Here is a 26,615-nt window from a genome sequence, read left to right as displayed (position 1 = left end):
CTGTAATAAGAACTGACAGCCATAAACTAATTTTAACCTCAGCTAGCCTTGGGAATTAGAAAGCATGCCATCTAGGGAGCTGCAATGGGTCTGAACTTAAAAGTGAGGCCGTAACTGGCTTTGTTATATACCTTTGTGTGCCAGGGTCTGAGCTGGGCTTCTTAGAAACTTTTTTTTTTTTAATTTAGAAATAATCTCAAAATTACAGGAAAAGGTTTAAAAATTATACCTTTAAAAACTATAAAAACTGCCATACCCTTTACTTAGATTCACTTTTTGCTAATATTTTATCCCATTGGCTTTATTATTTATGTATTCTCCATGGATATGGATATACACACACATACACACATGTGCACATACATATATACAAGTATATAATTTTTTTTTTGAATCATTTGACAGTGAAGTGCATATATCTTAGCCCTTCATTCCTAAGAATCGGGATTTTCTCTTCCATAACCGTAGGAAAATTACCAAATTGAATAAATTTAACATTGATACACTAATATTTTCACCTAATATGCCATTTATATTCAAATTTGTCCATTGGTCCAATAATTTCTTTTGTAGTATTTTTTTTCTCTCTGCTACAGGATCTTCTACAGGTATTGTATTTAGTTGTTATATCTATTTATTTTCTTTAAAAATATTTCCCCAGCTCCTCTTTGTCTTTTATTACTGTATTTTTAAAGGATACAGACTCCCCCACCCCCGCCCCCCCACCAATTTTTAAATGCATGATGTGATTAGATTCCGGGCCAGACTACTACATGGTAGTGATATATTCAGTTGAGGTATCCCATCATCTCCCTCTGCCCCTGCTTGTGAATGCTCTTTTGGATAACCTAATAGAGGTGTTCAATTTCCCATTGTGTAATCACACATTTTCCCCCTTGCAACTATAAGTAATAGGTGGGAAGACCCTTGAAGACCTGCAGATATCTTCTCATCAAAAATTTCCCTGGATTTAGCATTTATGGATGGTTCCTGCCTAACTAAGCTTTATTCTGATGGCTTCAAAATGTTGATTTTATGTCCCACACCCCCTCCGTATATCCCAGATAGTACCTGTTTACTCTGAGCAAGACAACCTTCCCTCCTTCCTCCTTTCATCTGTTATCCGTGTGGATTCATGGACTGTTGGGTTTTTCCCCCCCAGTGGTTTATTATTTATTACCATCCTTAAATGACATTGGTGTTTAAATTATTCCAGATTGGGCCAGTGACTGCACCTCTGAGATGGCTTCTGTATCCTTGTGACATGCCCCCATCATTTGTATTTGTCTCGAGCACTTCCTTACTACTGGAATAATGAGGTATTTCAGGCTTATCTTGCACCTGCCCTACACCGGCTCTGAAATCAGCCAGTTCTCCAAGAACCCCTGGTTCCTTTTACTGAGGAATGGTAGTAAAAAACCAAAATCCAGTTATTAGGCATCAGGTTGTTCCTTGGGTATCTTTGCTCCTAGACCCACTTAATGGACAGAGCTAGGAGATGTGTGCATATAAACGCATGTATGTGTACATACATATACACATGCATGCGTATTTCATAAATCATGAGTTCGCTGGAAATGTCCCATTTCCAGTCTATTCCCACCGTATTCTTTCCTGGCTTCCTCCTTTCCATAATTTAATGTCTCCTCTTTCATAGTGAGAACTGGGCTCCCAGGAACATCAAAGCATTTACCTCTTCATTCAGTCCTGTAAGACATCTTAAATAGTTTTGTAATTCGCCCAAAAACACTAGCAAAAAGAAAAAAAAATCCACTGAAAGAAGTTTGGGGTTTGTTTGCAGCTCCCCCTGCTACAACCCTGCCCAAGACTGAGTGTAAACAGTCAAATTCTGTGTTCATAAATTATTTGGATTAGTTCTTTCTCTCTCACCCCCTTCAGAGACTGTGTTTGTGATGTTCGTTTGAGATACAATTGGATTAACTTGTCTCAGTCCACTTCTAGTCTGAGCCTTCCCCCTACTTCCCACCCCTGTTAATTTTTTTTAGGTGTGCAGAACCATGTGCTTCCAAATGGGGGGAAATAATGCAGAAAGCTGTACTCAGAAGTATCGCCCTCTGCCACATCCTTCCACCCGGTCACCTGGTCATTCCACTACCCAGATGTCCCTGTGGAGAAAAACGATGTCCTGGTGCCCTGCCGTGTCTGTCCTGTGTTTCTCTTTATGTGAAGACAAGCAGATTTATGACTCTTTCCTTCAGTGCCCGGATCTCGTTGATCTTCCAAATCTTACATCCCTGGGGGTGGTCTTTCCATTTTACTGATGAGGAAACAGGCTCTTCATCTGGAATGTTGCAGACTCTCAGTCTTGTTAATAACCTGTTTTGGGTGCTTTGCAGCTTGGACGACGCTGATTAAAATGCCCGAGTCCCAGAACACGCAGGTAGTGGTATGCAGCTTTTAATCCCAGCATCGCTGCCACACGAACCCAGAGTCTGGCTTCTGGGAAGATTGCCTCTTCGTTTGTGTTTTAAATCCGGGTTTTCCTTTTGGACTGCTGGGATTTGCAGTGTTCTTAGCATATCACAAAGGCTTAAATCTGGATGTGGGACCTGGCTTAGAGGTTTTCTTGTTTTCATTTTTGTTTAGTTTAGGTGAAATGCACACCAAATAAAATTAACCATTTTTAACATGTACGATCCAGGGGTTATTTATTACATTTATGATGTTGTGCAACCACTGCCTCTGTCTAGTTCCAAAACCTTGTTAGCACCCCCAAAGGAGACCCTGTACCCATGAAGCAGCCACTCCCCCTCCCTTGCTTCCCTCAGGACCTGGCAACCACTGATCTTCTTTCCATCTCTCTATGGTTGTATCTATTTTGGATCATTCATATAAATGGAATCCTACGGTGTGTGACCGCTTGTGTTTCACTTCCTTCCTTTGGCCTACTGTTGTCAAGGTTCACCCACGTTGTGGAGTGTGGCAGTGCTTCATTCCTTTTTATGGCCGGATAATATTCCATTGCATGGATAGACCACATTTTGCTTCTCTGTTTGCCAGCTGATGGACATCTGGAAGGCTACTCAGGGAAGGTGGGGAGAAGAGTAGTTTGTACCCTACCCGATGCTACTTAATAGCCATGTGACCATGCCCCAGCTACCAAAACCAGCTTCTGCTTTTCTCTATTTGCTCAATGAAAACTAATAATAAGACCTAACTTTTCAAGTGGTCGAAAGATCGAATAAAAAAAGTTCGTAGTACGGTACCTGGTAAATAGTGGGCCCTCCTGATGCTAGCTGTTTTCCAGTAGAGTCATATGAGAGGGGTGTGTGGGGGGAGAGAAAGCACAAATTTGTGTTACAGTGGGGTTTTTTAGTATGTGTTTGTTCTGTTATGGATGCTCAAACCTTTATGCTGCTGCTTTTTTTTTTTTTTTATTAAGGCCTATGTATTTTCTCTGCTTTGTGGTTTGGTGTTTTTGTGCCCCCCCCCCCCAACTCCCCTCCAACCCCCCACTGAACACAGGATTTTACATTTAGAAGCAGTTCACTAGACAGAATGTCTGTAGTGGAATGTTACATAATTCACATTTAGATTTGAAGAGCTCATTATAAAAAACCTGACACACTTCAGGAATATTAAATTACCGCAGATTGTGTGGAGCAAAGAAACATTATTGAAGCATTTCAAAATTCTAGGCGAGCCTGAATTTAACTGATAGGGTTTCGCAGCTTTTACTGGGGGAAAATGATTTGAGTTGTCACATGGTTTCTGGCCCTTGGGGGACTTTAATCTCCTTAATTACAAAGAAACGAATTTCCTAAATAATTTGGAGTTACTCCACAGCATTTTCCCAACCTCTGGCTTTTGGAAAATGAAAGGGGATGCCAGGACCCGGGCTATGGTATGTTCTCTCCTTACTGCAGCTTCGTTATTTAAGTTTTTTATTTGAAATGATGTTGGTTTCCTTTCATTATTGATATCGGGGTGTACTGCAGAAATCCACAAGTAATGCTTTGTAACAGTTGAACACAGTCACATTTTGTCGAACAAGTGGTGCCGGAGATACCCACGGAATAGGGAGAGGTGCTGTATTGTGCTTTATAAAATTGAAGGGGAAAAAATGACCCTGTTCCCAACCAGTTTTATATATGAACTTTTAAGAAGGCTTGAAATTGTGTAAAATCTATATATTTCAGCTCATTTTACTATTTATGTGTTAGGTACCTACTGTGTGCAAAACCAGCATGATGGAAATATCTTAGATTCTATCTCTCCCTGCAGTGTCTTTACAAGGGAGACCTAACCTGCCTCAGTTTCCTCTTCTGTAAAGGGAGGATCACAGTATGGACTTGTAGTCACACACACCGCCATCTGACCTTGAGCTGTTAACACAGGAAATTATTAACACCTCATCTTTATTAAGTGCTTTCCAGGAGGTGTGCCAGGTACTCTTCCAAGCACGTGATGTGTGTAGTCACACTTCATTTCCACAGCAGCTCCATGTTATCCCCATTATACAGATGGAGAAACTGAGGCAAGGAGGAGCTGAGTAACTTTCTCAATATCTCATTGCTTATAAGGGGCTGAAGCTATGCAGCTGGCCAAAAAGCAGATCATACTATAAGTAGGGAGAGATTCCATTTAATAGAGAGATTGGAAAACCTTTCTGCCTATAATACAGTTCTTTGAACTCAACCTTGAGGGGTCAATAGAATGTCAAGGCAGACTCAAGAAGAAAGATTGAAGAGAAAGGTAGCAGCCCAAGTTAAAATTGGAAAGAGAAGGAGGTACATCAGCTCCCTACTAGACTTAGTTTTCCTTTTATTAGTTGGGCTGTTCATTGCAAGCCTCCTTGCCTTTGCACAGCTGATCCTTCTGCCGGAAACAAACAAACATTCATTGATTATACATGTATTTATTGAGTGCCCTTTGGTCCTTTCTCTGATTTTCCACTTGACATAAGAATCATTCTTCAAGACCCCAAAGTATAGGGCTCCTCCTCTGAGAATTTTGACTCTTCTAAGCAAAGGTGAGTGCTTGCTCCTTTGTGCCCCAGTATACGTGGTGTTTGTGTGTGTTAGTTCTGTGTGAGTATTGCAGTCCCTTACATGACCGACATCTCCGTTAGACTGAACATCTTTGAGGACAGGAATAAAGAATCCGCACTCTTAGCCAGGATGGTTGCACAGTAGGTGTCCGCTGACGTGAATGAGCCAGCATTTGCACCTGGCCCATCGTAAGTTCTTAGTAGATACTTGTTGCAATGAAATGATCAGTATTGTTAATAAAATTAATTTGGTCCATGTATGGCCAAGCTTTGTGGCTCTGTCGTCTCCCATGGAATGTTGTCTTCTGTCAGGGGAGAGGTTAGGAAGAGGGTGAGGGCCAGTGGTGTGGCGCAGATAGATGGCACAAGGGTGGCAGGGAAGGTTCTCGTTTTCTGTGTTTGATTTCATGGGCCCCATTCTAGGAAGGCAGTATAAAGCATTTTCCTTAGTTGTAGCTTTAGTTCCTATCATTGAGACATCTTTCATTCAGGGCCAGCGTCCTTTAAAAAAAAAAAAAAATCACTTGTTAACAAATAAATAAACCAAGTATCTTTGACTAAGGTGGGAATTTCCCTACTATTGGGCCTTCCTGTAATTTTACTAATTTTATTGTTTGTTTATCTAAGTATAATTAACACACAGTGTTAAATTAGTTTCAGGCGTACAATATAGTGAGTCAGCTATTCTCAGTGCTCATCACAATAAGTATACTCTTAATTCCCTTTACCGATTTCACCCATGCTCCCCACCACCTCCCCACTGGTAACCCCCAGTTTATTTTCTGTATATACAAGTGTGTTTGTTTCTTTTCTTCTTTGTTTTGTCTCTTAAATTCCACATATGAGTGAAATCATATGGTATTTGTCTTTCTCTGACTTACTTCACTCAGCATTATACCCTCTTGCCATTTCTAACAACATGGATGAATCTAGAGGGTATAAAGCCTTCCTGTAATTTTATGTGGCTTTTATATTAAACCTTCTAGTTAAGCGTTCTTTAGTTGTCATCATTAAGAGGTTGGATTTACTGTTCTTTTTGAGCAGAAACTGGCATTCAGGGTCCGTGTTTTTGGATTCGACCATTCTGGGTCTGTGGAATGAGCTCAGAACTGGCTGCACAGTTTGAAGATCTGTTTCCAGTAGCTTTATCTTCATTTTCTTTAAAAATGGGATAACTAGTGAAATGTTTATTTTCCACTGAACTCTCTGATATAACTATCCGATAGATGGTCACTGGGAAAGACAGTTGACTCGACACAGGAAATATATTCATTCAATTTAACTGAAATCAAATGAGATAATATATGTGAAGCAGTGACTGAGGGCAAAGTATATAGTAAGTGCACAGTAAATACTAGGTGTAATTGAAGTGGTTGTGTTATCATTATTATCATTATCATCTCTTCCCAGCACAGAGTCTGGGCTTAATAGTACCTAGTAGGGTGCAACGCGTATTTATTAAAGAAAGAAAGAATGGAATGTGTGGCGGCCGGCTTCTTTTCTTTTTCTCCCCACATTAAATGCTTGTCTGCTCTTATAGCTGAGGGAAAAGCTGACATAAAAATTGGCTTGCTGGAAGTTTCTCAGCCCCATTTGTCACCTTACCCTTGGAGCCCAATTGTATGTCAACTCCATGTCCCCTCTGATGCCTGGCAGCGAGGGACAGACCACAGGTCACTTCCCTATGATCTGTTTTAACCGCCAGGGCTCTGCTCAAGCTTGGCTGATGGATGGGTGCCCTGTTGTTGAGAATGTCTCCACGGGGCTGCTCAGGAAATACTCCTTTGCTGTATTTTCTGGGTGGCATCTACTGCTTGAAAGCAAGACACGTGGAAAACAAGGAGTTGGGTTTTGTCCTTCTTGGAAATCCAGGGTTTTAAAAAGATCTGTTTTGAGTTCTGTACCTAGGTTGAGAGACCATGTTTCAGGTAGACCTCTCATCCCCTTTGCTACAAACCCTGTCAGTGGCTTGATGACATCAAGTGAACCATTTGTACACGGAGACCAAGATTTGCCTGGTTTTGTACGTTTGGCAGTTTATTTTGCCACCCCCCCACCCCCCAACTAATTTCTGTTTAACCTCAAAAGGGTGATGATTCTGAATGTTCTCTTGGCTTGATTTGCAGCGCTCGGAAGGAGTGAATGAGATGTGCAGCTCGGAGCGTTGTTTCTGAAGGGAGGAGTCATTCTCTTGGAGAGGAGTCCTCCATGAGCCTGGCCGAGGCCCGGGATCTGTGTGAAGTGGACTAAGGATTTAGTAGGATGTCAACTGAGACAGAACTTCAAGTAGCTGTGAAAACCAGCGCCAAGAAAGACTCCAGAAAGAAAGGTAGGGCTGATTTGTTCCTTTCTTAACCAGCTATTTATCTGTGCAGTGTTTCATCTCTGCAATGATGTATAGTACTGTCTTTGTGATGGCATATGTTTTTAATGGGCGCCAGCGTTACTTGCTGTTTTCTGTACTCGTAGTATAATATTTTAATGGTTCTCCATTATGCCTTGGGTAAAATCCAAAATTATTTTCCTAAGGTATAAAACCCTTCCTGGTATGCCTTCTACCCATCCCTCCAGCAAAGCAACATCTCTGCCTAGTCGTCCCCCCGCCCCCCAATCCAACCCTGTTTACCCTCCAGGCATTCTGTCTCTTGTAGTTCACTTTTGCAGGTATCCAAAGTTCTCAAATTCCAGCAGCGCCAGAATCACCTGGAAGGCTTGTTAAAACACAGGTTGCTGGGTCTCATCTGCAGAATTTTCGAGTTCAGTAGGTCTGGGGGAGGGCCCAAGCCTGCATTTCGAACAAGTTCCCCGACGGTACTGGTGCTATTGCTCCGGAGTCCACACTTGGAGAACCACCGGACAATTAATCTAGCCCGAAATCCTTTGTCACTGTCCACTTTTTCCTAGACTGGCTCCCATTTAGTCTTCAGGTTTAGTCCTTTCCTGACTCCCTGCACTGGATTAGTTGTTTTGTTTGTTTTGCTGCAGTAGCGCGTTGTGAGACTCTCACTTTGTTAAAAATTGCCTGCATTTTTGTTTTTCGGCTGTACTGTGCGTTCCTGCAGAGCTGGACCTCTCGTTGACCCTTTACTCCAACACTTAGAACGTGCTTGACCCAGAGGAGGCACGGAGATGTCTGTTAATGAGGACTGGCATGCATAGTATGATAATAAAATAATTCTCTCACTCTCCGTGTTTTCTGGAGAATTTGGTCCCATGGCTTTATGACCATGCCTTTCAGGATGTTTGTCTTCCAGTTGCAATTAGGTGTAAGCACCTTCGTGCTGTGTGTTGTCTTTCTCTCCCGCATCTTCTGAGCTGTGTGGCAGAGGATTAATAGACTTCTCTTTCAGGTCTTGAAATCTGTCAATATGGGCTTGCAAACCGGGATGCACTTAGTTGCTTTGTATAGGCAGTGATTTGTTTGAGACACTGCTGTGCCTGCCCAGTCATGTTTCGTGATGGCATTTGTCTGACACTCTGTAGGAAAAAGGGACATAAATGTAATACATATGCAGCTCCCAGACAGCCAGAACCTCAGGAAGGACAATAAATTTTGCTCTGGATGTTTATTTGAAACACAAATATTTTGGAAGTAGTCTATTTTATTTCCTAAACCTTAATGTAAGCCTTGTATTTTATGCATCATGGTCTAAGAATAATAGAAGGAAAGCAAGTCAGTGAGAGAGCAGGTCTTGGGAGAACTGCTACACGGGGAAAAAAAGATTGCAGAGCACGACGTGTACCAGAATTCAAATGCTTTTTCAGTGAAAACTGACAAGTTATATTTCTGCTTCAAATTTAACCTTTCCACTAAACTTGTGCTCTTGAATGCTTAATGCATTAAAAATTGTATCTTACTGAATATCTTTTCATTCTTAATTTTAACATGCAAAACCAGGAGCATTCTAAAGTGAGGATTCAGGTTTTCAGAGCTTTGGCTTAGTTGAAGATTTGGAATGGGAAAATGAAAGTGACCTTTTTAGAACCTCCTCATCTTCGTGTCTTACAAGACTCTAAAACCAGCACGATACATATGCAAGAGTGGCCAGTACCATGCAATCTGGGCAGGTAGACCTGGATTCAAATTCTAGCGATGCTACTTCCTAACTGTGTGACCTTGGAATGTTACTTAACCTCTCTAAGCGTCTGTTTTCTCTCCTATAAGTAAGGATATAATATTAAACTTCAGAGGCTTACTATGAAGAATAATTGAGATAAGGCAGATTAAATACTTAGTATATTACTTGGAGCTTATTAAAAGATCAACAAAGAGCCATTTTAAAAAATATTTTATTCATTTATTTGACAAAGAGAAAGAGAGAGAGAACACAAGCACGGGGAGAGGCAGAGGAAGAAACAGGGTTCCCACTGAGCAGAGAGCCCAACGTGGGGCTCGATCCCAGGATCTTGGGATCATGACCTAAGCCGAAGGCTGATGCTTAACTGACTGAGCCACCCAAGCACCCCAACAAAGAATCTTTATGTGTGTTCTTCCTCTTCCTTTTCACTTTTTCCTTCCCTTTTCTCCTTATCCTTCTCTCCTTACTTCTCATCTCCTTTCTTCCCTGTCATCTTTCTCCATTTCCCTCCTCTCTCTTCTTTTCTCTGTTTTTCTTCTCCCATTTCTGTTCTCTTCTCCTCCTCTTCCTCTTCTTCATTTTCATCGCCTTCATCATCAGCATTATACCGTTTTCTCTTATCCCGTTCTAGAACCAAGGGGATCTTAAAAAGTATATAGCTGAGTTGTCCCAAAGTAAGATTTTATAATAGTTCTTAGTTATATAACAGTGATAAACAATATGCATTCTTGATAGACTTCTCTGGCTAAAAGCACCATGAAAGCACATACATACATTAAAAAAGGGAGAGAATGTGCTTGTGACAGGATTAATTTATTTCTTGCTCTTCAGTTTTCCCTGTGGAACAATAAGTATTCCTTTAAGCAAATGTTGCTGACTCAGCCAAATTAAGTAGAACTTTAAAAGGAAATGTTAACACTTTATTTATTGATCTTGAATCTTGGATATAATAGCATTACTAAACTTTGTTACTAATTCTTCCAATTCCTCTTTGATTTTCTATGGAGACAACATATAACCTCATAAGTAGGTTTCTGTCTTCCTCTCTAATCCTTAAGTAATTCTTTTTCTTGTCTTATTGCATTGGCTGGGTCTGTCAGTACAATATTTTGTAATAAGAGGTGTCCTTAACTTGATCTTCAGTTAATGGAAATGCTTCTAAGTTTTCTGTAAGTGTGATATTTAAATTTTTACTGGAGATTTTTTTTATTTTTATTCTTCACTTATCATGGTCTAGAAAGTGATTTTTAAAATCCTGAATTTGCACATTGAATTTTATCATACATGTGTTCTGTATTTATTTCAATGATTATACATATTTTTCCTCTCAATTTATATTGTGGTGGATTTTACTGATAGATTTTTCTAATCTTCATTTCTGAGGTAAATACTACTCGTTCAAGATGTATTATTTTCTATATACGGATTTGATTTTTTGGTATTTACTTAGGATTTTGATATCCATCAGCACAATTGGCATATAGCTTTCTTTTCTTGAACAATCTTTGTGGCTAGTATTAAAGTTTATAATTTTGTGCAGTGATTTTTGGTGCTAAGGAAATACTGAATGATATTTAAGCCCCTTTCTGGAAAAATGTATGTTTTTCTTTTTTCAGTAATTTTATTTGACTTTTTAGAAGGTATATATTCTTATTACTGTAATTAAAAGAGACAAAGAAAGCATGCCTAATCCCATTAATCAAAAATAACTGCTGTTAACATTCTAAGTTAATTCCTACTGGACTGACTTTTCAGGAAATGTGTTTAAGTAATCATACCAAGTCATACAATTTTATATCCTGCTTTGTTATTTGACATTACATCATAAGTACATTTCTCATATTATTACGTGATATTACAGACTAGAAGGGTTTTTTTTTTTTGCCCCTTTGGCAAGATTTAGATGGTTCCTGGGGCAGATATTTTATTTCCTAAAAAAGACGACCTGACAATATGGGTCATCGATCATGAGCGAGAGTGGCATAAAGAAAGTTTAAGAGACCCTTTAGAATTTCTCACAAACCTATCACCCTGGTTCTTTAACCCAAGCTTTTGAAAGGAAGTTAGATAGTTTCAAATACAAGTCACACAGGGGCGTATTTCACCATAAAATGCATTTCTAGACAGGCCATGTAGGAGACGTAACTGGAGTATTCACAATTCAAATAAGGAAGGCTTGGAAGTAGTAAGAAATAAAGTTGTTTTCTTCATTTCATTTTTATTAGATTGTGTCACTACACATGCAGCTTGTCAAACGGTGCCTGTTCCAGGAGTAGAATTTGATGGAGGACGGGAATGTAGATTTTCAGGTTCGTTACCTGCCATCAAAGGGGGAGAACAGCTGACACAATTCTGGTTATTTATCAAACCAGCACTAGGCCACCCAGTAGAAGACTGTGGGAGAGGAACGGGTCCCAGGATGGGCAGGTGCGGACGTCTCTGGGGGTGGTGCCTGGGGATTTTCAGTCAGCGCCACCGGCAGCGAGTGTGGTAGAAAGAGCACTCACTTTGGAGCCGGGCCTGGTTTTAGATTCTAATTCTTTTCCTTCTTGCTGTGTAACCAGAGATGGGTTATTTAGCCTCTTAGAACCCTGTCTAAGTGAGTGTGTATGTGTGTGCTTGTGCGCGCACGAATAATACTTATCAGAAGGCTGAGAGGAGGAATTGTGGGTGAAGGTCCAGCATGGGATCCACAACATGGCAGCTGTCTGGTTAGAATTAGCTTTTCTGCCCTTTTCCTTCTCAGATCACAGTTCACACTGTCTCCTGTCTCCTAGAAATACCTGGAAATAAATTTATTCACTTCCCAGATATTAGAGTTATGTCCAAGGATCATTAGTTAACAAAACAATAAAAACAACAAAATGGTACCTTATTTCTTCCCTGAAAGATTTGGCCCCGAGAATCGAAGCCCTGGTGGGTCTAGAGGTTGGTGTTCATATGGCAGACGCCTCGGCTTTGGAGCCCCATCAAGCTGAGTGTGAACCCTGGCTGTGTGCCTCGGTAGCCGGGGGAACTCTTGGGAAGTTTCTTTTTTTTTCTTTTTTCTCTTTTTAAATCTTTTTATTTTTAACGATTGTATTTATTTATTTGTCAGAGAGAGAGCGCACACAAGCAGGGGGAGCTGCAGGCAGAGGGAGAGGGAGAAGCAGGCTCCCCACTGAGCCAGAAGCCTGATGCGGGGACTCCATCCCAGGACCGTGGGATCATAACCTGAGCCGAAGGCCGACGCTTAACTGACCGAGCCACCCAGGCATCCCTATTGCGAGGTTTCTTAAAAATTCTGGTTAATTTTGGTTAAGGAGTGGTTTCAGTAATGCCATACTCAGGATCCTAATCCCTCAACTGGCCAGTTAGCCCGGGGAAACATCCTTTAAACACTGGCTTACCACTGAGGAGCTTGTGAAGTGCTGTTATGTTCATTATCTGATTGGATCCTTGGGACTGGGGCAATTAATCAAAAAAAAATTCTTTTTATGAAGCCTGTGGTGCAGAGCTGCTGTTTCCCTGCCTCTGCCTACTGCTCTTGTCCTGCAGGGAGGTCGCCCGCCATCCGTCAAGACCCTGGCCCTGGGCTCCTACCTCAGGCCTGCCGCTCCGGGTCTGACCACTCCCTCAGGCCACTTCCACTTTTCCAGCTTCTCTTTCCTCAGGTACCAAGCAGAGGAGGAAATTAGATCTGTGTGACCCAATCTGAAACCTAGACGAAACATTAATTAATGAATGAATGAGGTCTTTTGTCCACAAGGATTTATCCAGCCCCGTTTGTGAGCCCTGCCAGCACTCAGTGTTCTGTGGGGAGAGAGAAGTATCTGGAAAGGAGACCCTGACTGCAGGCAGTTCATGTAGTGGAAGAACTCCTCCCTCAGGAGGCCCTTCTGATTTTTATAGGTCTCATCCTTCCTTGAAAAGACCTGTTTTTCTCTACTTTGCTGCTTTTATTCATTCTCAGCCTATTACTACTCAAAAGTTCATGTTTTATTTTTACCCCAAATTCATATTTGTTCATTAAAATATGGCACATTCATCATAATAAAGAAAATTCTTAAACTCTTTTCACAGCTTTCCTGTCTAAAAGCAAGTGAGTTTTCATCTTAATAAATACAAGTAGGACAATATTCTGAAAGAAACTTGAATAAGTTCTTTAGAAATAGAAAAACAGAAAAGCTTGTAAGGAATTAGCATTTGGGGGCTAATTAGAACCTCTTGCTCACAGATGAACTCTCGAAAGAAGGGCTTGCCGACCATCTCTCATCTGGGCAGGGGCAGAGTCAGGCCTGGAGGCCAGGAACAGCTCCCTTGGCTGGTGTTGTCTCCAGCTCACCAGACTGCAAATAGCTTACCTTCTTGGGATTGATGTCTTGGCGTGTTTGTTCCCTCTTCTCTACATTGAAGACTCCTGGAAGAGGTCATGCTTTAGAATTAGATGAACTTAAGTTTAAGACTTAGCGCAATTTCTACTTGGCGTCTCAGGCTAGCTACTTGACCTTTCTGAACCTCAGCTTTTCCATCCATAAAATAGGGACAATAGCACCTATCTTGAAGTGTGACGAGGATTACATGAGTGAATAACATACAACACCCAACACAATTCAGTTCTCTGTGCACAGACTCAGGATGAGGAAACATTCCCTTTCCCTCCGGCGCCCCATCTCCCCGGCCAACTCCAAGAGGCAGCACCTCTCCTAACGCTGTAGGAAATCAGAGAACAGTAGAAGGCACCCTTTTCTCCTGCAGCACGTGGGAGAATCACTGAGAAGAAGGAACTGGTTCAACTTCAAATGGATGCTTGTTTCAATAATAACGGGGAAGACGGACCGGAAATACAAAGGAGACTGAACCATGTTGTTAAGCTATAAATATCTATTAATAGCCATCATTTGTATTGTACTTCCTGCATGCAAACCATTTTAGATAAATTATCCGTAATGAGCCCAAATCTTATATTCTTCCATGGAACACATAAGAAAATAATGTTCAGAAAGATCAGGAAACTTGCCCTGGGTCATGCGGCTTGTGTGCATAAGCTGGAAAGTACTAGGTCTGCCAGATGTTCATGTCTGTGTGGTCTTCCCTTAAAGCATGCTATGGGTTTGCCCTGTGCCATGATGCTGGAGGGCTGGCAGATCCGAAAAAATTACAGGGGTTCCACCCTTTTTTTTGGCAGGGGAGGCCCAGAAACAGATTCGGCACCTCATGTAAAGTTATGGCATCGTTCTGCCTTGGCAGGGCTTTGGATCTCGGTGTGCTAATTGTTCTCTCTGGACTCTGTGATTTGCAAGCTTTGGAAATTCAAAATCAAGGATTTAATTACACTATGACCTCAGTTTCTCTGAGGTTGATCCCTAAAGCTCTGGGGCTGAAGGGCTTGGGAGGGAGGGGTCTTGCTTTGGGTCAAGAAGTCCAGTCCTTTATGGTAGGACTGGCTGTCAGATGGTGTGATGTGTGGTGAGGAAAGACTTCTGTGCTCTTTGAGCACACGGTCTTGAATTTATTATAGGACACATCACTCATTGCAGTCATTTGCTGAAGACAAACTCATTTCAGGTTTCACCGGTGGCTTAGTTCCGGGCCTCATTTTAACTGGTTCGTTTATAAGAAGCCAGGCCTCTTCAAGCCTCCTTCACACCCTTTCTTCCTTGAGTATATTGTATAACCCCGGCAGCATACCAACGAGGATAACACCTCAAGGAAGCCCTCCGAGATTTGGTCGCTGGCTCTTTGTCACTTGGCCTCATCTTACCCCAAGCCACACTGATTTTCAGTTCCCAGAACTCACCTCTGTGACATCTGTTCCTTCTCCCTGGCTCATCTTTCTCACCCCATCCTTTCACTGAGCCAACTCCTGGTCATCCTTCAGTACCCAACAACTGTTTGTTGGGGCCACCATCCGTGACATTTTGAGCTTCATAACGTTCTCAATTAATTAATCCCTGACTGTCAGCCTTGTGACCTCCTACATGCCTCCCAAAGCTGTTCATTCTGTCTCTCCTTGCTGCTCCTCTCCTAAGGACAGCCCCGGCTGCCTTCATCTGCCATCTAGATTGTTCTCACACCCCTCCTAAGTGGTCTGCAGGTTTTCAGTCTTTTCCGTCTCCAGACTGTTCTGGACACTGCTCACCAACAGGGAGATCTGATCAGGTCTCACCTCTGCTGCGGACCCCTTCAGGGAGCGGCTCCGACTGCCCCCAGGGTAATGTGCACAGGGCTTCTCATGGTGTCAGAGAGGCCCCGCGGGGTCTGATGCCCTCCTTATCTTTCCCATCTCTCCTCGCCGTTCCGCAGTGATAGTCCATTCTGTGGTGAAACTGAATTAATTTCAGTTTCCTGATCATACCATGTGATCATTTACATTTGGGGTTTGGCAAATCCTGTTTCTTCTCCCAAGAATGCGCTTTCCTTTATTTCTTTTCAGAGCTAACTCCACTTATCCTTTAGTTTCAAGTTCGATATTACTGTCTGCAGAAATGCTTTGGTGCCCGATTGCACCCCACCTACGTGACCCCCAACTGTGGGTCATGACTATTTTGTGTGCTCTCAGACATCTCATTTCGCTCACCGTAATATATCGTTAGTTGTCTTTTTGTGCCTCTTTATCACTCATTAGGCTGGGAGTCCTGTGATGGCAGGGACTGTGTCTGTCTTGTTAACCCCTTCACTTCTACCACTGAGCGCAGTGCTGAAAGATGTAGATATGCAGCAATGTTGGTTGAATGAATAAATTGAATGAATGAATGAATTTATGACTAACAAAGCCTCATTCGACTGGATTTGTGAAGTATTCCATAACACCTTGATCTTACCCAAATCATCACACTTGCCATGTTTCTCCTATCATTTTTGGCTCATTTTTCTGTGTCTCCCATTAGCCACGAGTTCCTAGCACAGCACTCAGAACCTGGTAGGTACTCAGTAAGTGTTTGTTGAATTGATTATCATGAAATGTGAGAGAGAATGATTTGCACAAGGAGAAAGAAAATTACAAAACACAAACATCTCCCCTAAATGCTGGCTCTTGAGATTCTTATTATGTCGCTTTGAAAATTCCTACCATTCTGTGAACTACTTCTTCTTTTGTGATGTGTGTCCAATCACGTCTGGTGCTGTAATTTAGCGTGATGTGGGCCATATTGGTAGTAAAGCTATAAGATTTGCCATATTAGTTCATCCCACTGCTTCATTAAGCTCAGTGTGCTGCCTGTGGCAGTGGCTGGGCTTGAATTTTGATGTTGGAAAGAACAAAGCCCTTAACATTATCCCTCCAAGTCCCGTGAGTCAGGTAAGGGTACAATGCCTTTGTAGGGTTGGCGAGTCTTCATCTTTGCAGGTGATCAGCAAATGCCCCAGAGCATGGGGTTTTATTATCCGTGTGGTTTGCTGAGTGAGCCGATGATGTTCCAAGGTGTGCTGGGGAAGCGACCCCCTCCTGTTGCGACCAAGCCCCTAGGACGGTCAGAGTGCATATGTTGCAAGGCCGAGCAATGCTGCAATGCATCAAGAGAGTACATGTAGGTAAAAGGGAGTGGAGAGGGTGTGCTGGAGGTAAAATGTTGTCTCATTTAAGCTTGAAAACAACCTTTGGACAGGCGTTCCCATTTTATAGGAGAGGCAACTGAGGCTCAGAGAGATGAACGGCTTGCCTGAAGTCCCCCCAACTAGGATGTAAAGGAACCCATTTGCAGCTGGATCTCTCTGATCCCAGAGCCTGTCTATGTGCATCACACTAGACAAAGCTGCTCCCTACTGAATGGTGTGTCTTCTTACCAAAAACCAAGTAAGGCTCACACTGAAAGACATCTTCCTACAGATTCCAGCAGAAACACTATTAGGTTGACATGGCCGCAGCAAGAGGAAGGAATGATGGCAGAATGTGTGGTCCAGTAGGAAAGGGGGTTGGAAAGGCAGAGGAAGCTCTAGCTCTTCACTCCCCTTCTCTGGCAGGTGGGAGGTTGCCATACACAAGGTTTCTGGGTGATTGGCTAGGAAACATTTCCCTTTCTTTCTTTCTTTTTTATTTTTTTTTAAAGATTTTATTTATTTATTTGAGAGAAAATGAGAGAGAGAGCGAGCATGAGAAGGGGTAAGTTTGGAAGAAGAAGCAGACTCCCCACTGAGCAGGAAGCCCAATGCAGGACTCAGTCCCGGGACTCCAGGATCATGACCCTAGCCGAAGGCAGACGCTTAACCAGTTGAGCTACCCAGACACCCTGACATTTCCCTTTCCAGGGAGAATGCCAGTTATGCTATGTTTTCCAGATATACAAAGGTGAAGACTAGGTGAACTTGAAGGACTTTGACTGTGTGCATTCATCAGAATGCACTTCTGTCTCATAATTTGGAACGAGCACTCCAATTTTGCAAATGCCCCCAAATTGATGAGTAGTCTCATTAAGCCCATTTCATCTCCCCGTGGGCTTCCCCACATCAGAAATAATCATGAGAACGCTGGTGAGGAAGGTAGGGTGAGGAAGGCAGCTACTGTCTATCGGTAGTTATAAAATGTCAGGCAATGTATTTAAACCCGTTCATGTATTTTCTCCTGAGCAAGCCTTTGAGGAAGCTCCTCTTTTTAAAATCCCAAATTTAGAGCTGGGAAAATGGAAATTAAGGAGGCGGGACAGAGCTCATGCCATCACTCCAGAACTTATGCTCTGAACAGCCCTGTGTGCAGTTCTGCCTCACTTGTGCACGCAGCAGGTATCACACATGCCCCATACGCACCTGGACCTTCTGAACACGGTGACCTGCTTGGCCCTCCCCGAGCATGCGTGAGTTTTCTCTAGCTCGTTCTCTTCTCTCTGCTAGGAAAAAAAAACGCTGTAATCTCTTAGCTCACCTGATCCTCCGGGACCCAGCTCAGAGAGCACTTCCATGAAGCTCTTTCTTAGCATTCTCTCTTCCCGTGGAACGAAGCCTTCCTTCCCCCATGATTCTCAGCATATTGGGTTTTTACAAAATTTTTCATCCAAAGAAAGGTTTTATGCCTTTCCTCCATCAACTCGGATTGCACTCTCTTCCTTACTAGATTGTGTTGTAAGTAGAGACGCGATGGCAGGGACTATGTCCTGGGCATCATTATATCCTCTCAAAGCTGAGATGAGGAGAATTTATTGAAGAGTTGTCAGTGTGGAAAATGGGAAATGACGTTAATTGCATGACTACCAAATGCAAGCAGAGAATACAATGAGAATACAGGAATTGATGAGGTTGATAAAACTCCCATTTTACAGATGAGGAAACCACTCAGGTAAGTTCAGAATATGTTCAGGCTCACCCATCATGTAAATGGAAGAACACGAATTTTTTAACTTAGCTCTAAATGACCCAACCCACGGGATCTTTCTGCTCTATTCGCTGTTTCCCAGCAGCGGCCATCAAATAAAACCTCAGAGAAGCCCAGTTCCTGGGGGTCTGTGTCCTTTTGGTAAGTGGCAGCAATATTTGCGATTTACTTTTATAAAGAATTTATGTATCGTTGTAGACGCACGTCCCTCACATTGGGGACTGTCATCCCTAGAGTTTTCAGTTCCCCTGACTGGTGGTACTGCTCTAGGGAGAACTTGCATTCTGATTGTTAAACCAGAGGCAGGAAAAGCTGTGCAGGAACTCTTCGCATTGGAAGAAGCCCAGCAGATGATGAATAGCAGACCTGAATCTTATCATGTATTTCAGGATGATGTACGGGACTGTTGGAAACTGCCTTTGACAAATGTGCATGGGAAGGGGAATTATCTCCAACAATGAAAAATGTTCTTATTATGTGATCCTAAAAAGGATCAGGACCCCTATCATTGGGAAAATGATCATCCCCCTATCCCTTATTAACAGCGATATGGAAGCATGTGCTAAAGACATTGAACGTTGGACTGAGGCTGTGATGGATAGCCGTGAGTGCTGAATCAGGTTGGACTTGGCGAAAGGTAGCTCGATGCTTGATAGCAGGTGGGAAGTGTGCAGCTCGCTAAGGTCGCTTTCAGCCCTGGCTTCGTGAGGCTCTGCAAGACTTGTTCCTGCTATCTCAGCCAAGTACCCAGTGGCTCTTGGTCAGGCCAAAAGCTATGATTAAAGAGTAGGAGGTATGTGATATACATTTGTAGGAAATAAAACCATTTCTATAAGAGGAGAAGAAAGGCATTTTAAATATTTAGTCTTACTTTATTTTCACATTTCACATGCATATGTGGAAACCTAGAGTCATAGAGATTCACTAGCCTGCCCAAGGCTAGAAACTAGCATAGTGCAAATTTGAACCTGAACAGTTTGATTTCAAAGTCTATATGCTTTGCAGACCGTGGTAGCTTTCAGTAAATAACCTCCTGATTGGAGTTGAAAATAGCAGAAATAGAAACAACCGAATGCATATGTGAAGCGCTTACTGCAGCCTCCAGCACATGGTAGGTGTTCAAGAAATGCTTGTCTTCCTGTCTTTCCTCCTTCCCTCTTTCCCTCATTCCGTTTTTGAGTGTTTTTTAAAACCAGGCAAAGTGTTGGCCACAGAAGATTGTAAACAAGTCCTGGGCTTAGGGAACTCGAGATCTTTCTGAAAGACAGACAGCTAAGAAGCAGTTACAGTTCATTACAGTAAGTTGAAATCCCAGAGCAGAGATAAGCAGCATCCAAGGACTTCCCAGAGGTTGTCCCATTTAAATAAAGATTCTGGGAGTGCAGATTTATTACTTTTTTCAGTTCAATGGGTGCTTTGTGCAATATCTTCTATTATTATAGACATTGTCTCCCCATTAGATTTAAATCCCTAGTTGTGAAAAATAAATCCTACCTTGTGCTCTGGTGAAAGGAAGACCAGCAGATCAGAAATCTTGCTGGGGCAGCAACTTACTCCCCCCAACTTGTCTTCTAGAGTAAAAGGCCCTTTGCGTTGCACACATATCTTATTCATTTCTTGTTCCGTGGAGGACCAGGCACATAGTATGTGATCATTAAGCGTTTGTAGAACAATAGAGTACCCTATATTAGATAGGTAATTCTTTGGCCTTTGGCCTGCATTTTCCTAGAATCAGTAATTTATATTCCATTAGTTTTCCTTCAATGTTTTAAAGTAATGATTACTGTGGCTTCTCCTCCTGCTCTCAGAGTTATACATTGCAAATAGATTTTTGTGTCATTTGCCAATGCTGGTCGATTTTAATGGCTGCTTCGAGCACTGCGTGGGAGATTCTGAAGTCATACCCTGGCTCTGAGCAAGAACAGTTAACATCCAGGCGTATTTTCTGTCGATCTTTTTTTCTTTTTTTTCTTCCTGCATATGAGTGTGTACACAACATGCAAACACATGATTCTAGTTTGATCCTTCTGGGTATTTAATTCTGCATTACTTTTCCACTAAATCTTACCATCTAAGCTGTGGCCATGTCATTATAAATTGTGCAATTATCACTGTACAAAAAGCGAAGCAGTCTCATTTCCCTTAGATTTTACTCACAAGCCCTCCTTCCAAACCCTCTGTCATCGTAGTGTTTTTTTCAGCGGTTCATTCCTAAATTTGCCAGATCTCATGTCAGCTGCGGCACACACAGTTGCTTGCAGTGGTTGATGATTCATTTCTGTTTTCATCCTTGGACGATGCAAATGTTTATCTTCTGTATTTCGTGGCTGGGAGATGATGCTAACTTGTTTCCCGCAGCAAGAAGAAAAGGAGCCCCGGGGGTGGGCTCCCCTCGGTGGGTGTGTCCCCCGCGGGGGCCACCGCTCCAGGAAAGCCTTGGAATTCAGATTTGCCAATGGGCGCCTCTGAGGGCGAGTGTGTTCTTACAGCTCACATCTTTTAACCTAAGCTTTGTCAACTTTAATATGTTGTCCTGGTGCCTTGATTTTTTTGGTTCATCTGTTTTAATGTGATGAAATGTAAAAACGGAGCTCAGTCTTGTCCCCTCACAACGACTGCAGGGGTTTTCAGCTGATAGCCTATCCTCCGTCTGTTAAGGATTCGAATTTTAAGCGGCCCAAAATACATTTTCCTGGTATCTGTCATCAAGTGATTAGTGCAACTATTTAGTTCTGGTCGTCTTTCCTATTCTTGGTAGATTTATTTTCTCTTCTTAGAATTCTGCTGCCGCCCTCTCTGTCTGGGAGACTGGAGATGTCATTTAAACATTGCTTATTAGGGTTCCATTATTTGTCTCTCATATACAGTCAGCTAAATCAAAAAGTCAGACAGTGTTTTTAAATTGCAAATTTAAATGACAATTTATAGACCAGGTCTACTGGAAATTTTCTGTCCTTGGCATCCATCACTGCTTCTGTGTATATAGTTTTATGCTCACTCTCTTTCTCTCTCTTTTTATCTTCTTGAGAGCACAGCACACATATCCATCAGAAGGATCAGAACTGCTTGCAGTCCAACAAAAAATGCAATAAAGATCTTGAAAGGAAATGAAGACAAACACCCTATCCCAGACCTTTCTTCGATACTCGTTCTCTTCCTCCCCCTTCCCCCTGCCCCCGCCTCTTAAAGAGGAAACTTGCATTAGTCACTTTTTAAAAAAAGTATTGAAGCACCTGGTTTAGATTCAAATAAAATAAACATTCACCAAAGGCCCCAAAAATGCCAAATATTGTTACCTCAATTAATCTGCACGATAAACCAATGATAATGACACTATTATTAGAAATGGTATCCTAGCTGATATTTACTGAGCACTTACCATGTACCAGGCACTGTTCTGTGTGTTTCATTTGCCGCGACTCACTTAAGACAATAAGATGTTGCTTTCTAAAAGAGGAGACTGAAATTCGTGGGAGTCGGCTTGCCCAGGGCCCAAAGCTTGAGTGAGTGATAGAGCTCCTGCCTCTGACTTGGAACTCTGTCCACCACACTAGCTTCTATTTTTATTTTCAGTAAGAAAACCTGGGGCCTCCTTAGTATCTCTATTTCATAAGAACGACAGGTTGAAAAGTCATCACACCATGCCTTGCTGAGTTTTAATTTTTAGCAGATTGGGTTAGAAGGGGGGGGCTGTAAACCTTGAAATCGCCTTCTTTTATCAGTCCATTTTCCCTGGGATCAGAGTAGATTGGCAAAGCATTATGATCTCCCATTTCAAAGCTGAAGGATTATCCGTCTCGATGGGTGAAATCATCTCTAAAATCCTTCTGAAGCCAGCTGCTGCAGACGTTGGTACAGTTCAGAAGATGCCTGGGTATCCAGCAACTTCAGTGATGAAAATGAACAGAGTCAGATTTGCAACTGGAGGGGCCTGGATTTAGTCTGTGGTCCACTGCATTCACGTTGTGCCCTATGTCTCCTCTTGTAACAGAGCCTGGAGGTCTGCCTTTCAGCCTGTGCTCACCAGGCTCCAGTGTCAGTGGCACCTGGGGGCGTCAGGGCTGGTGAGGTTGCAATCAGACATAGGAGGTGATGACAGGGAGAGATAGAAGGACTTTGTCTTGCCTGAGACAGACATGGGGAGGGAGCCAGAGGAGGTTAGGGGAGCCATCAGACCACAATGCGGGTTTGATCCAGAGTAAAAGGGAAGGAGGGAGGAAGGAAGGGCAGGTAGAAGAAGCATCTAGACTTCAGCAAGGTCATTGCAGAGTCACTCTTCAGAAGAGGCCCCACCTCCTGGGAACAGGCCTGCTTGAGTATCCCTGCTTGCTCCATCATTGGCTGGGAGCAGCCTGTGGGAAGCATGGTCTTACTGCAGACGTGGAATGGACTTCTGAGTATAGCTGTTGGGGCTCTTTCTCTGCAGCTGGAAGTCTGCCAGATGCATTCTCATGAGGGCCCCACCCTTCACCCCTCCCCCCCCCACTACACCAAACTGATAGTCAAGGTACCTAAATCATTCAGCCCTTCTAACTTCTCCAGTCTGCTCTTAGGTGGTGCAGCGAGTGATTCAGATCCCTCCCCCCATGTCACTCTATGCCCCTCAGACAAGGATGGACACATGTCAGTTAAAAGGTGGTGGTGATTGAGGTGGGGGCCATGGATTCTCTGGCCAGTTAGTCCAGCAGTCCTTAGAACATTTTGTCCTTTTGCATCCTACAAGGCCTGAAGAAAGAGGGTTGAAAGCAACTCTTGGGTTGGTAGCCCGAAAAGGAAGCCCTCTTTGTACCTTGTGATCTCCCCACACCTCTTTTTGTGTCATAGGCAAAAGGGGAATGTCCATCCCATCATGCCCCTGCACCATCACCAATGCCAGGAGGGCCAGAGTGCCGTTTCTGGAACAGCTTTCTGATGGCCAGCATACGTAGGGTCTTATTTAAGTAGATTCTGTGAGCCCTCAAGACGACCAGTGAGGCCAGTGTTCTTTAGAGCATAGCCTAGTGATTGTGTCACTGTCTTCAGAATTCCAAATTGATCCATCACAGCTCTGCCATTTACCAGTGGCAGTTACCTTGGGCAACTTCAAGTCCTGTAAGCCTTCATTTCCTTACATGTAAAATGGGAGTGTTGGGACCTGTCTCTTAAGGAGAGAATGCAGACCAAATGCAGTCATCTGTGTAAGGCCTCCAGCATAGTGTTAGACATACATGTGCTGGCTTGTTGTTCTTCTAACTATGGGACAGCCGAGGTCCATTTGTTATGGCTGGTTCCTGGGACCTTAAGGTTCGTGCGAGGTGGGCTGGACAAGCCTGTGTGCATGCATCCATCCCTGCCTGGCTCTGTGCTGCAGGTGGTGGGGGATGAGGGAGGACCCACCACCTGCCCCTTTCCTGCCTTCTAGGAGGTTACAGCTCAGCCCTCAGTGTTACTTGTTGGTCCTCAAGCACACCATGCTACTTTATGCCTCCTTGCTCAGCCTTCACATTGGTCTTCCTCCAAAATCATTTGTTGCTTGGAACAGACCCCACTCATAAAAGAAACAATCTGGAAGATTGCGCTTCCTGAGGGCCTTGAGATGAGCACTGAAAAGCCGGGTGCTCATGTATCCTCCTCTAGTCTCTCCAGACCTGCTTTGCTTCCCCGATTGGCTTCTTGCTTCTCCTCTCTGCAATCAGGCTTGCTTTGGTCACTGTGCTCATGGCCAGCTTTACTGGTTTCTGCATTCGGAATCTCAAATGAAGACTGAGACACAGAGTCCCCATTCCAAATCCAGGGCAGAGCAAATCTGTAGGCTCATCCCAGCTGGCAGTGGACTGTTCAAGAGTTAGAGACGTATGACGGACAATAGGTGTGATAGCCCATACTACAGGTGATGGGAGGGGATCGCTGTGCAAAGGAGCGAGGCATGGACTGAACAGACACAACCACCACCAAGACTGAGCTTAGATGTCACTTTCTCCAGGATGTTTTCCTGGACCCAGCTGAACAAGGATAGGTAGGCCCTCCCCTGGGCTATTCTGATTCTGGGCACTGGCCCCTGTTACAGTAGCTCTCAGGATGTGCTATACTTTCCTCAACCCTACATCTGTCTTCACCAGGTGGTGGTGCATCCTGAGGGTAGGGAAGGCATCCACTCCGCCTTTGCACACAGCACTGGTGTCCCAGTGCCTGCCACCCAGCAGGTGCTCCATAAATAGTTTACAGAACTAAGTATCATCCAGGAAACTGACGAATAATCGTGCTGCCGAAGGAGAAGTACTTCCCAGGAACAGCACAAAGCAGTTGCTTTGCCAAAAAACAGTTGTCTCTCTGCCCCACCCTCGCCTCTGCCCCCAAGGTGCAGTAAACATCCATGGGGACAGACGCAGAGCTCCAGCGACCACCTTTCATGTACAGTCATGTTCTGTGTCTTTGATCCCAAACTCCTTTAAGTATTGAATCCTAAAGAGCCTGCTGTAGCTCCCCACTTAATAGCCATCCAGCACCCCGTGCATTAATGCCAATCAGCCTGGGAAGGATGGAAGCTCTGGGGACTTAACGAGCTGAGCTGGCACCTGCTCGTTCCGTGTCCAGCCTGCGTCTCTTTCGCGGCTTGCGGCAGCTGCGTGGTGTCAGGCTTAACCTTTCTGGAGAAGGGCTTATAAAGGCATTTTTGCTTTCATGTTTTCCAACTTTGAGTTTAGTTTGGGTAACTGACCTAAAGATTTTTGGAGCCACAGTCTTCAGGGCCTTGTCTGAGGCCATACCCGCACCCGCACCCACCCCAGACCCTGCCCCGGAATGCTGAGGGGCTGAGACTAAGGCCATCTGTGACTCGGGAAGACAGCGCAAGTCTGACACCCCAACGCAGCCTTTCTGCTTACGAGCAGTGCGATAGGGCCGAGTGCGGTGCCTGGCGCCAAGTAGCTCCGTGAGTGCTGGTGGGAGAGCCTCACCCGGCACACTGCTGCGTCCCAGATAGAGTGTCTGCCCACGAGGACACCGCAGTCCCCATGGCGGCAGGACCGGCACCTCCGCCCGTGCCCGGCACATGGTGGTGCCCCAGTAGTATCTGTTGCATGAATGAATGAACCGATGATGAATAGTAATTAAGAGCGCCAGCAGGAGAGAGACCTGGGTTTGAATCCCACTGCTAACACTTCCTGCACATTGTGGAGGCGGGCAGTTTATTTCTCTCTCTCTCCGACCCTGGTCCTTCATCCTTACTGAAAAGACCAATGTTTCTCATGGTTTTGGGCTGACATGTAAAGCATCTACTTAGTGTCTGGCACATAGTAAGTAGTTGTTCTTACTTTTATTATTAACGGAGTAACTTTAAAGCAAGTGCTTGATACCCATATCTGAGTGCCTTCATTTATACGGTGAAAATGCTTCTCCCTGACGGACAGGGTGAACATGAGCAATAATGTGATATGGTGAACGGAGTACGTGCCTGGTCGGGGCTCAGTGCTCGGTAGATGGTGGGCGATGCCATCCCTATCAGGAGAAGGCTCGACGGGCTCAGACGGTGACCACCCCTCTCTCAGGGCCATGTACAGGAGGAAGGGGGCAGGTTCGGCGAGGGGCTCGTCTCTAGCTCCTGGATGTGACAGCCATTTGCGTGGGCAGATGCACAGGGCTCTGGCCTTCCTTTGCCTTTCACCTTGAAAGAACTGAGGCTTTTCAAAGGGATCCTAGGCTATATTATCAGACTTTCACCTAGCAAGCTGTTCTTTTCAGCAGACTGACTTTTATAATTCTCATGACCAAACGCCAACTCTTCTTTACCAAAACCCCCTTAATCCTTTGATCTTGTCTCAGTCACAAGAAATGATTGTCTGCTACGTCTTGCCATACATGATTTAGAGAGGATTACTGAGCAACCGCAGTCCATCCCTCACCTTCCCTGCCCCCACCAGCAGTCACTTCCTTGTGTGAAATCCTCCTAGGCCCCCCAGACCCTGGGAAATATCCTTGGAAAGAAAAGAGCTAAGCAAGGCAGCCGGGGCCGAGGCACAAAGCATCTCAGAGTAAGAGGTTGAAGGGAATATTCCAGAGGAAGGGAGGGACGGGGGTAAGTGTGGATATACTATATTGTCAAGTGAAAGAAAACCTGTCCCTATGGCTCAAGGTAAGCAGAAGCACACCTGGGTCTCATCATCAGCAAGGCACTCCTATACGTGACCCTCCAGTCAGCTCTCGGGGTGGGGCCGGGCATAGCAACTCCAGGATGCTCTTCCAGAAGAGAAGCACGGGATCTGTG

At 43.8% G+C, this 26,615-nt stretch overlaps 1 protein-coding gene across 4 annotated transcripts in view; it reads left to right on the top strand.

Annotated features, from left to right (window-relative positions):
* Positions 1-26,615, top strand: part of DAB1 (DAB adaptor protein 1) — a 389,340-nt gene that overhangs the window by 111,670 nt on the left and 251,055 nt on the right. For all 4 annotated transcript variants that reach the window (XM_087865923.1, XM_087865922.1, XM_045802234.2 and 1 more), the window contains exon 2: positions 7,138-7,340. In XM_087865923.1, the coding sequence (XP_087722049.1) occupies positions 7,274-7,340 (67 nt within the window). In that variant the 5' untranslated portion in view covers positions 7,138-7,273. The remainder of the gene's footprint in view (positions 1-7,137; positions 7,341-26,615) is intronic.

This window comes from Ursus americanus, chromosome 12, assembly GCF_024610735.1.
Source record: "Ursus americanus isolate L20-20 chromosome 12, mUrsAme1.1.p, whole genome shotgun sequence".
Taxonomy (NCBI): Eukaryota; Metazoa; Chordata; class Mammalia; order Carnivora; family Ursidae; genus Ursus; species Ursus americanus.
This window is presented reverse-complemented; position numbering and strand designations above follow the sequence as displayed.